At 47.1% G+C, this 11767-nt stretch overlaps 1 protein-coding gene across 5 annotated transcripts in view; it reads right to left on the bottom strand.

Annotated features, from left to right (window-relative positions):
• Window positions 1–512: 512 nt before the first annotated feature.
• Window positions 513–11767, bottom strand: part of PLPP4 (phospholipid phosphatase 4) — a 130673-nt gene continuing 119418 nt past the window's right edge. For 4 of the 5 annotated variants that reach the window (XM_004374900.2, XM_012555140.2, XM_023729899.1 and 1 more), the window contains one exon: window positions 513–1071. In XM_004374900.2, the coding sequence (XP_004374957.1) occupies window positions 872–1071 (200 nt within the window). In that variant the 3' untranslated portion in view covers window positions 513–871. The remainder of the gene's footprint in view (window positions 1072–11767) is intronic. The other variant, XM_023729898.1, reaches the window with a different exon arrangement.

Genomic DNA, 11767 nt, shown 5'->3' with positions numbered 1-11767 from the left:
GCCCCACCCCTGAGATGAACCCCAAGGCACTGGTTTTCCAGTCTGTGACATTAGTCACCATTTCATGCAGAGGGGTCAGAACAGGGAGATACAGGACTCTCTGTGAGGGGCTGGGCTGCAGAACTGGCTCTCAAACCTATGCTGGAAGTGTAGGAAGAAGGACATGGTACCAGAGTCCCAGAGACCCCTGCAGTAACCTCCTCCCCCACCTGCACTCATGGGTCTGTAGTTTCGTTGCATCTGGTGAAGGTCTATGCATGAAGTTACTCAGCTCGTTTCCTAGAGTCAGTGACTCAAAAAGCCCTGGAAATGCAAAGACTGTAGCTCCCAGTTTCAACTCCATTTCAGACATATGCTCTCATAAGCTCATCATGCAGAAAGCTCTCGAGCCTTCGCTTCTAAGCCCAGCACCTGGCATGACGTGCAGACACAGCTGGCTTTGGGCTGGCTTCCCATAGCTGTCTCACCTGTGACATCCACTGCATCCCCAAATGACTGCAGCTGCAGCGGAAGGCCAACACCAAGTCTTTCAGGTGGGAGGTTTTATTATGTTTTACAACCATGAAAACGTAGGAAGGTGGCTGGTACAGCAAACGCTTTAGGGGAGTTGGCCAAGTGACACCCACCCCACACTTGCAGCCTCTTTCCGCTGTCTCCCAGAGAGAGTTCCTGGTGTCCTTCCTTTGCAAACTCAAGAAAGTTGAAAGTAGACATTTAAAGTAGCAGGAACACCGTTGGCAAAATGGAAGCAGAAAGATAACTTTGAAAAAAACTGATGAGAAACACACTACAGAAAACCTTTTCTATGGTGTTATGGTGTCAGGGCGGCAGGTGTACCCGGGGCTAAGTGTCCATTCTCCCAAGATACTAGTCATACGGGGCCTTCGGTGATGCCCTCCAGAGGCATGCTGGGCGCGCTGTCCACCGTGGGCCTCTCGTCCTTCTTCAGCGAGGTTGGGACCCGGAGGCTGACGTACGGTTTATGACAAGCTGTGTTGGCCAGAGGAGGGTAGTGCTGTCTGTAGCAAATGTAAGCGAAAATGAGGCCAATGACGCCACCAACGAAAGAATCTAGGCAGGAAAGAGCAGAATGGCAGAAACGTGAGTATTCATTCAAATGCGGCCAGTTATGTTTTCCAGAAAACTCTTTCCTACCTGCTCCAGTAACTGGTTTCTTATTGTTGTTGTTGTTAGCTGCCCCTGAGTCGGCCCCCGACTCACACTAAGCCCATGCACAACGGAATGAAATGCTGCCTGGTCCTGTGCCAGCCCCATGATTGGTTGAGGATCAGACTACTGTGATCCATAGGGTTCTCACTGGCTGATTTTTCGAAGCAGATCTCTAGGCCTTTCTTCTTAGTCCATTTTTGCCTGGAAGCTCTGCTGAAACCTGTTCAGCATCAGAGCAACATATACTCCTCCAATAACAGATGGGTGGTGGCTGTGCATGAGGTGTATTGGCCTGGAACAGAACCTGGGTCTCCCGCACGGAAAGCAAGAATTCTACTTTTGAACTATCGCTGCCCCCTGATTTGCTTATATTAAAAAAAAAAAAAAAATTACCGTTGAGTTGATTCAGACTCACAGCGATCCTATAGGACAGAGTAGAACTTCCCCATAAGGTTTCCAAGGAGCATCTGGTGGATTCTAATTGCTGACCTTTTGGTTAGCAGCTGAGCTCTTAATCACTGTGCTACCAGGGCTCTGGTTTGCTCATAGGGCCCCAAAAGACTAAAGAATTGAAATCACACTGGAGGTATAGATGCTCAAGGCCCCTGGAAGCTGCCATCATTTCTAGCACTTAAACTTTCCTTTAAGTGCGTGCTTATTCTCTCTCCGCATTACTTCTTTAACTCCCACCTGAGCATTGCATGAACCCACATTTGTGCTCCTGATTTTGAAAATCAATTCTAAATTCTGGAAGAATACAAGCTATTTCCATAGAATCTAAACACGCTCAGGAGCTGTAATTTCTTTCTCTTTAGCAAGTTCCCACTGGATCCCAGTGATTTGACTGGTGAGCCACAAAAACCCAGTGGGCGTGCCAGTCTCTGTCTCATAGTAAGTGGTTTCCCAGGGATGAACTGAACCTTCTGAGCCACAGACAAAGCGAATCAAACATTTTACAATCCACGAGGGTTGGCAACATCCACAGATCTCTGGCCGTGGGGGGGGGGTGCCCAACCCCTCCAAGGGGCTGCAGATCTCATCAGTTTGGGGGGGCAAAAGATGGGGTGAGGTAGGAGGAGGAATCTGCAGGCAAGACAGGCTCCTCCACCACAGAGCAGCCCCTCACCAAATAGGGCATTCAGCTGCAGCCCTATAGATATCCCAGGAAAGTAACCTACCAGAAGAACCCTTAATTAGTACGTCTGTGCTTTAAATTGTGAGCCCTGGCAGCGCAATGGTTAAGAGCTTGGCTGGTAACCAAAAGGTCGGCAGTTTGAATCCACCCGCTACTCCTTGGAGACCCTATGGGGCAGTTCCGCTCTCTGCTATAGGGCTGCTATGAGTTGGAATTGCCTCGATGGCAATGGGTTTGTTCATTTGTTTGTTTGTTTTACAGATTTTCTCACCAAAAAGGTTCTAGCACAACGGAGGACTTCCCCTAACAAAAGAACTGTTGAGCTCTCGATAAGCTTGCTGCTGTGCTGAACCAAAATTCTATTTGGGGGCTCCCGCTTTCACATATATTATCTTGTTGACTCTCATAAACCTCCTCTGGGCAGGTAGCATTGGTCCCATTTTACCAAAGAAACTAAAGCTCAGAGAAGTCAACTGACCACCCCACAGCCCGTGCTGTTCCGTGAGGCTGTGCTTGAATCCTGGCAGGTTCTGGGCTTAACAGCCCCATGACCTTCTGACATTCCAGCCTTCAGAAGGTGGCAGGCTCATGGGCTGAAGGTGTGTCCACCTGGGTTCAGGTGAGGTGCAAAGGTTCTCCTTGACTGATCAGTGTTCATGGTGGCAAGTTTCCAAACACTTCCCAGTAAACAACACACTGTGTAAGGACCTCAGGCTAAGTCACAAGTTAACTCCCTGTGTTGTCAGTGAAATTCTGAGAGGCGGTCAAGGAAACGTATCTTTCTAGGAAACAGTCTAATGTGGAAATATCTGCACTACACTCATCAGCCTTTCTGTGGCCATGTTATAGGTATCTTGGATCTATCTAGATCTAGCAGAATAATTTTTGAGGAAGGGGATAATACTTTCGTATTTCATTATCTCTCATAGAACTGCTTCTACCTTTGGCATTTTTACTAGCTATTAGTAATTTTAAAAGTTCTATAGTAAATAGCTTTAAGTTTAAAAAAATAAGTTTAGTAATTTAGTATATGTAATTTTATTTATATGCAGTAACCAAACAGGTTAAGAAGTATAAATAAAAGAAAAAGCTCTTTTATACCCTTCTGTAATGGCAGCACAAATGATGATTGTGTGTAACCCGAGTGCCCATTCACTGCCCTGATGCCTGGAGCCTGGACACAGCAGCTAATGATGTTTTTTCAAGTGCAAATAGATGAGGTCATTTCCTTGCTCAAACTCCTTCCCACTGCTCTTAGAAAACTGACCAAATCCCCATGGCCCTTAAGACTGCACACCTGGCTCTGTCAACCCTCCCAGCTGTCCTGTGTTCTTTCCTCTCACTCACTCTGCCACAGCCACTGTCCTCCTATCTGTACCTCAAATATGCCCTGTTCTTCCCCTTCCAGGGCACTACACCTGCTGTTCCATCCCTGAGAAACCCTTCCCTTCACCTCCTCCCCTATTCCATATTTACTCATCCTTTGGCGCTCAACTGAACACCAGTGTGTAATGAAATCTCACCTGACCTCCAGACTAGACCAAATCTTCCAGGTACACACTTTGATACCCACCTGCCTGCAATCAGAATGTAAAATCAAGGGCACACTGTGCATCTGTTTAACATTAACATATAACATTTGTTTAACATTTAACATAATATTTAACATTTGATTCTAAACTCCATGAGACAGGGCCTGTACTTGTCTTCTTGGCTGTTGATTCCTCAATAGCTTGAACAACACCCTGCTCACAGCAGAATTAAATTTGTTGAGGGATGTGGATGAATGAATAGGTGCATAGTAATTCAGGGATTAGGTTCTGGTCATTGTCCTGTGTGACCTTGAGCAAGCTCCTTCCCCTCTCTAGGCCACAGCTACCTCGTCAGTAACATAAGGGCACTGACCAAGGACACAGTGGCTAAGATACTTTCTGCTGTTAATTAATGTTCAGGGACTTTGATCCCCAGGGTCAGCCTACTGAGGTCAAGTACTCAGACTGTTAGGAAACTGTGCTAACGCACATTCAGAAAACAGGTCACATCTTTGGTGGAGATAAAACATCACCTAGAAACAAAAGTCATTCCAACTGGCGAAAGGAAGAGACTGGATAATTGTCACTGCTTCCTCCCTATAGAGCTCAAATCTAAATGACTGAAGAACGCAGTGTGACCATGTGCCACCATCTGACAGAAAGGCAAGGAAAACATATTAGTACCAACTCAGCCCTGGGGAGCTGCCATCAAGGCAGGAAGGCAGGAGGATCTGAGAGATGGCAGTGAAACCCAGCCTATAGGCAGCAGACCCATTCCATCTCCCAGTAGTGGAGCCTGGGGCCATGGTAAGGCAGCACCTGCCCCCACCATCCACCCAAGAATCTTCCATTCTGAGGAACCCTCAATCTAAGACACTGCAGCCCCTACCAGGATCAGTCACATCACCTCTCTGAGTCTCTGCTTCCTTACCTCTCAAATGGAGATATCAATCTCCGCTTCACTGAGTTGTGATGATGGTTCGATGATATAGTGCTTCTTAGGAGTATGGCACAAAATAAGAACTTGAAAAATAGTGTCCATCACTGTTATTCGTATTCTGTTCCTCACATCCTGCTCCAGAACTGCTGGGGGCTTTCTGGTCCTTCCCCACACTTCTCCTCACATGATAACTCAGCAGGCAATCTAGAGTTCTAATCTCTTTAGCATCAATGTACAATTGTTACAAATGGGTTGGTTTTTGTAGCATTTTAAATAAACTTCTAATGAATTTAAAAACATTTGTCAAGGAAGAAATGGGAAAGCAATATGTACCATGAATTCTTGAGCAAGGCCATAAGGCATAATTGCTGTGATTAAACAAAGTTCCTCAAATAGGGAAGCTCTTCATGTAGCCTATGGCCATCAGCCTACAAAATGTGCCAGGGCTTTTTCTAGCTCAAGGTCCTAGATTGCAATACTGTTTTGTTTTTCCTGTAATCCCAGGGAACAGCTCCATGGGGCATTATTTTATTAGCATCTAAAATAATCCACAACACCTGCATTTGATCCAATGACTATGGAACAGACCAAACAGCAAAACCTACAAATAACGCCATTCGACTTTCTATTTTCTCTAACACGGCATTTCATTAGGTGGATCATTGACCAAAAGACATCAAACCATTCCAAGTACGTGTTTGCTAGGCTTACTGGTTTAGCAGTATGAAAGGAAATGACAGCTCCTGCAGATGCTGTTTTCCTATTTAATGGAATGAGTGAAACGTGATATCCAGGATGCTGCATTAGTCATCAGAGGTAGCAAGGGCAATGAAACATCTATTCAAGCCACTTTGTCAGCAAAGTCATTGGGGGCATCGTTTATGACAAAGGTGGTGAACGGAATCCAAAAAATGATTTACTTTATGAAGGAGATTGTCATCAAGTGCCTCAAGTAGGCTGTTGTTATTTTGATGAAATCACATTAGAATCCTACGGGACTTGCGCTGACAGAAAAGCAGGTGTGGTCAAGCCGGACTTTATTGGGCAAAAACCAATTGGGATTGACTTCACTGCAAATATGGTAGCATGCAACTGGAGGGCTCCAAAAGAAAACACAGGGATCTCACAGTCCGAGGAATGCAAAATACCGCTGTCTCCTTACTTAGCATCGGGTTCAATGCATGTGTGTTGCACATCTGTCAGGTGTCAGGCACGATGCCAGGTCCTGGGACACACACTGAACAAAACAGACAAGTCCCCGCCATCCCAACAATCTACAGTCTTAAAGGGCAAGACAGATACTAGGGCAAAAAGCAGCTCTGCCAAGCTCAACAACCCCACAAGATTATTTTTGTTCTCCCCCACACCTGCTCCTGGTGGTTCCACTGTGAGTGAAGCTTTCTGTTTTCATGACTTTGAGTTTCTATGAAAGAAATGACAGAGCAGGGGGAAAGCATGATCGATCCGGTGGTGTGTAAGCTGGGGGGAGCGGTGGCCACGTCTGTCCTACTCAGTACCATGCCTACAGCAGAGCACATGCCTGGTACACAGACACTAGAGACATATGAATGAATGAAGAATGAATGTTTGAAGTGTAATTTTTTGGTTTGTTTTTAAAAGGAAAGAATGTGCAGAGAATAAGGTTAAATTTAGTAAAGCCAGTACAAAGAAAAAATGATAATAGTAAGAAAGGAAGATGATTTCATTGAAATCATTCATTCACTCAACAAATATTTATTGAGCACCTACTATGTGCCACGTGAACAAAAGAAATAAAAACCTGTCCACATAGAACTTATATTCTAGGGCAGGGTCAGCAAACATTGTAAGCCCATTCACTTAATTATCGTCTATAACTGTTTCATGTTACAATAGCTGAGTTGAGCAGTTGGAGTGGAGACTACCTGGCCCTTTACTGAAAAAGTTTGCTGACCTCTGTTCTAGTGGAGGAGGACAGACGATAATGCAACATAAAATAAATTAACTTATTAAAAGGTGGCAAATGAGCACAGGGAGAGGGACAGGGAGCATGGGATATGGGCTGCAATTTTAAGTGGGGCAGCCATCACAAGAAGTCTGACACGTAAGCCAAGATCAGGAGAAGGGAAAGGGAGCAGCCACACCTACATCTGGGAAGACAGCATCCCAGGTATAGGAAAGAGCCAGTGCAAGGGCTGTGAGGAGGGATGGGCCTGGCATGTTCAAGGAACAGCAAGAAGCCCGAGGGGTGGCGTAGTGTGAGCAAGGAGGGGAAGTAGTTAGAAAATGATGTCAAAGAGGGACGGAGGGATGACAACTTGTAGGCTATTGTTGGACTTGGGCTTTGATGCTGAATGAAATGAGAAGTCACTGAGGATTTAAGCAGAGGTGTGACGTGCTCAGACTCACAGCTGTAAAGGCTCACTCTGGCTGAGGTGTGATGGGGCAGTGGTGTAAGGAGGGAGGTTGGGAGGGGGATTTTGCAGGAATCCAGGCGACAGATGATGGTGGCTTGGACCAGGGTGGCATGGAGAGGCAGCTGGATTCAGGAAATATTTGGAACATAGAGCCAACAGAGGACACCAGAGAAAACCACAGAAAGCTGAGGGGAGGAGTCGCTGGAGTCAAATGAAGTGAGGTTGTCAGTGAGACCTGGAAGCAACAAATGTCCATCTTCCCTGGGAACTAAGCAATGGGGACAGAGGGACATTAATGAGAAGGCAGAGGGAAGACAGTTCTGACTGAGACAGCCTCTCTTGGGGACCAAACCTTCCCATCCAGTGGGTTCTAATTTGAAGGCAGAGGGTAACCTGGGAACCGCGGACTGCTCGTGCCCTCCTGAGGGGGGCCGTGAGTGCGAATGCAGAGATGAGTGGACTCATGGGACAGTCAAGAGGTTCCTGAGGGGAGCAGCATTTTGTAGCTCCTGATAAATGTGCGTGTGGGCCCTGCCACACGGGGCAGCCAACTGAGGAAGAAAACTGAGGTAAGATCAGTTCACTGGGGCTGAGCAGGTCAGAAGGAGAATCTTAGTGTTTTTGTTTTATGCAAGGCTGCTGGGGGTTTTGGTGAGAACAATAATATAGTTCCAAGGGCTCCTTTTTCAAGTTAATTCATTTTGAACATCTAGAGATTGTTTCTGACAGCCCAAGGGAGGCCTGGCTAACAACACCGTGTGTCCCTTACTGGGGTGTGTGTGTGTGAGAGAGAGAGAGAGAAAAGAGAGAACTTTAGAGTGAGCTGGGCATTTCAGAAAGCCATCAGGCCTCAGTGGAAGGGTTTCTCCAGAGGAAGCAGCCTCTGGCAGGCTGATGAGAGGCCAGAAGTCTTGTGTGGCACCTACATAGTCCAGCACAGTGTCCAGCCCCACAACACATCACCTACAATCTCCCTGAAGATTCAATTCAAATCATAAACCTACCACAACCCAGTCAGGTAAACATGACAAAGGCAGTGGCGGCTATCTTGAAGACTTCCACCAGATCACATAACGGCATATGTGACTGACAGAGATGCTTCCAACCTCAGCCTGGGTGTGAACTAATGACTATTTCCTTCCTTGAGACCCGTTTTTCTGGATTACCATCAGAGGGAGATGCTGTTATGTTATACAGGGAACTGAGGGGTGCTATTATGCCCGGCGATGGAGCAAACGCATTCCTCTCACTCCCAGCACTACCTGTCCACGGACTGGAATCCATCACCACACAAGATTGTAAGTAGAGGCAGAAACCAGTTTAATGACATGCTCTGCTTTCTGGGCACTTGTTCTACTTGTGTTTTTCCTAGCATGGGCATTCCACACGTTAGTGTTTGAAAACACACAGTCACAAAGACGAGCCTCTTTGTGAGGCACTGGGCTCAGTTAGCATTGCTCGTGATATTTCCCAGCTTCCAGTAGACCTGAAAGCCAGTGTGTCACAGACATGAGGACATGAGCCACGGGCAGATTTAGTATCCACCCAGTTGGTCTCATTTCTGGAGAAGTTCCAGCAAGTGTTTCACGTGGCCCTCCCTAGGCCCTGGCCTGTGCTCTGCACTTTCCTCACTTAATAGAATGACAGACTTGTGTATCTGCTGTGTAGACGGGACAGGGCAGGTGGAAAAGCCCAGAGGGGTGTTGATAACAGAACATGAAACAGAACACAGGCACGATAATGTACAGATCAAGGCATTTAAGATTACCGGCCTTTTACTAGATATGAATACGTAACTGAGTAATCAAATGTATTTCTACATTAGGCACAGTTACTTAATCAACTGAAATGGAGTCATAAAAATCTCATAATATTAATGTAGTTAACTAAAGTCTATAACAAGAGGGGACTTGTCTTCGTTGATGCCATGGGGCACCACATGAACCCTCTCAGGATGGGTGACTCAGCCCGTGGTCACTGGGTAGGCTCAGTCCACCAGAGAAAAGCAATGAGTCATTTATCTCTCTTAGGTATCCTGCCCACCTATGTGCCAGTCAGTGGTATCACCATCCATCTGCTTCTCCATGCTGGAAACCTTGGAGGCCTTCTTGGTTCCTCCTTTATTACATGAGTACTAAATGGATACAAGTTCCCACCCCAGAACTGGTTGCTGCTTCTTAACATGTAACAAGGGAAAGAAAGATGGAGCCGAGGTACAGTGTAGACCAGGGTTTCTCAACCTTGGCACTAGCGACACTTGGGGCTGAAGAATTCTCTGTTGTGGGGACTGTCCTGTGCATTGTAGGATGTTGAAAAGCATCCCTGGCCTCTTACCCACCAATGCCAGTAGCACCTTCCCCAGTTGTGACAACCAAACAAATGTCTCCAGATACTGCCAAAGGTCCCTGTAGGGCGAAGTCACCCCTGGTTAAGAACCACCGGTACAGAAGGTGACAGTTACCTATCTCAGCCAGGTGTCCTGCCCCATGAAGGGGAAGGCAGGTAAAGTGAGCTGCACTCAGCACCCACTAGAGGATCCAAGGAAAGGCACGCTCCTCTCCTGGCTGACTGTGCGTATAAACTGAACAGATAATGGGTCACACCAATGGTCCATGCCAACCGATGCACATGCCATTTCAGCCGAAGTCTACCATGACGCAGTTTTGGTTTGCCCCTGAGCGTGGCCCTAAACGTCACTGAGCATCAGTTCTCTACCTTTGCTTTCCCATCAGCCCACAGAGCACTAACAGTCTCCCTCTTCCACTCAAAGCTCCTTTCTGTGCCAGTTGCAGAGGATGTGTCTGAAGCCCTGGTCACCAGGCGCCCCAGCTGCACCAGGTGTCCACGAGCCTGCCATTTCACTCAAGCCGAGAGCTGTGGTCTGGACTTCTTTCACCTGCTACATATAGCTAGGTGATGAGGAACAGCACAGGCCAAGGCCAGACAGTGGTTAAGACAGGCCAACCTCACGTCTGTGTTTTCAGGACAAGATCACTACACAAAGGCTCTTACCACTTTCCAACGTAAAGCAAAAACTGATTCGACTCTGAGACTCTTAATCCTTCCCCAAATCCAAAGTGCTTGAGTAGAAGTGGAAACTGGGGGGTTAATAGCTTACAAATGGACTGTGCTCCAACAATCTGTCTGCCTCTCCATCGGCTGTTGGGAAACACAACACATGCCTCCTTGGACACAGCGTGCTAAGCAGCAGCAACACTGACTTGCATGTGGACACTGGTTTCAATTACAAAGTCATTCAAGGTCATTATTTCCTTCAACCTATGAAAGAGCTCTGGGATGTATCTGGGGATTATTGGTCCTGTGTTCAGAAGAAGAAACTGTGGTTCACAAGGGCTAAATGAGGGGCAGTCCATAAAATGTGATTTGACCCATAATATTCTTTGTGGGGGAAACGCCCTAACCACATGGGCAGCACGTGTTCCCGGTTCCAGGGGGCAATGGGCATGCCTTGCTGCTGCTGGCTCAGAGACTCTATCTCCTTCCCTCGCATGATGTAGCTTCACATGATCCAGAACTTCCTCCAAGCCATTGACATAGCAGAGACTTGGGAGGGCTCTGGGCCCAGCCTTGTGGTGCTCTACCTACCATCCCCCTCAGGTGGGCTCAAGACCCTGATGGGCACTTGATGCAGCCACCTGGCCAGGCCATGCTCCCACCTCTTTTCCCTAGTCCTCACCCCTCAGCTCCAAGCTGCTGCTGGGGGCCCATGATGCCCAGAGCACGAGCTCCAGGGTGGTGAAGCGTGGAGCTGAGGCCGGCTAAGGAGCAGGAAGAAGCTGGGAAGCTGCTGTGAGGAGCATGAGGCCCCCGGGAAGATGGGGGAGCAGGTGGCCCAGTGAGGAGCTTCCTTACCTGTGGCCTCACCTGCTGCCTCACCACCACAGGGAGACCAGGAGGAAGACAGGTCCCACAAAGCAGCTGTTGCAGAGATGGAAGGAGGAAGGGAACAATTCCTGGTGGCTGCAGGATGGCAGGGAAGGAGAGGAGGGGCGGGGCCATGGACAGATGGCGGAAGACCATTGGGCTACAGAAGCCGGACATTTCATTTGCTTTGTTTGTTTAAGGGGGACTCACACAGTGGGCTCTTTACCACTGCTTCTCAGATATAATCAGAAATAATGGGCTTGCCAATCTACAGATACAATGCAATCCCAATCCAAATTCCAGCAGCATTTTTTAATGAGATGGAGAAACAAATCACTAACTTCACATGGAAAGGGAAGAGGCCCTGGATAAATAAAGCACTACTGAAGAAGAAGAACAAAGTGGGAGGCCTTACACTACCTGATTTTAGGATCTATTATACTGCCACGGTAGTCAAGACAGCCTGGTACTGGTACAATAACAGATACATAGACCAATGGAACAGAGTTGAGAATCCACATATAAGCTCATCCACGTATGAGCAGCTAATATTTGACAAAGGCCCAAAGTCCATTAATTGGGGAAAAGACAGTCTCTTTAACAAATGGTGCTGGCATAACTGGATATCTATATGCAAAAAACTGAAACAAGACCCACATCTCACACCATGTACAAAAACTAACTCAAAATGGATCAAAGACTTAAATAT

Source organism: Trichechus manatus, unplaced genomic scaffold (assembly GCF_000243295.1).
Source record: "Trichechus manatus latirostris isolate Lorelei unplaced genomic scaffold, TriManLat1.0 scaffold00031, whole genome shotgun sequence".
In the NCBI taxonomy this organism is placed as follows: Eukaryota; Metazoa; Chordata; class Mammalia; order Sirenia; family Trichechidae; genus Trichechus; species Trichechus manatus.
This window is presented reverse-complemented; position numbering and strand designations above follow the sequence as displayed.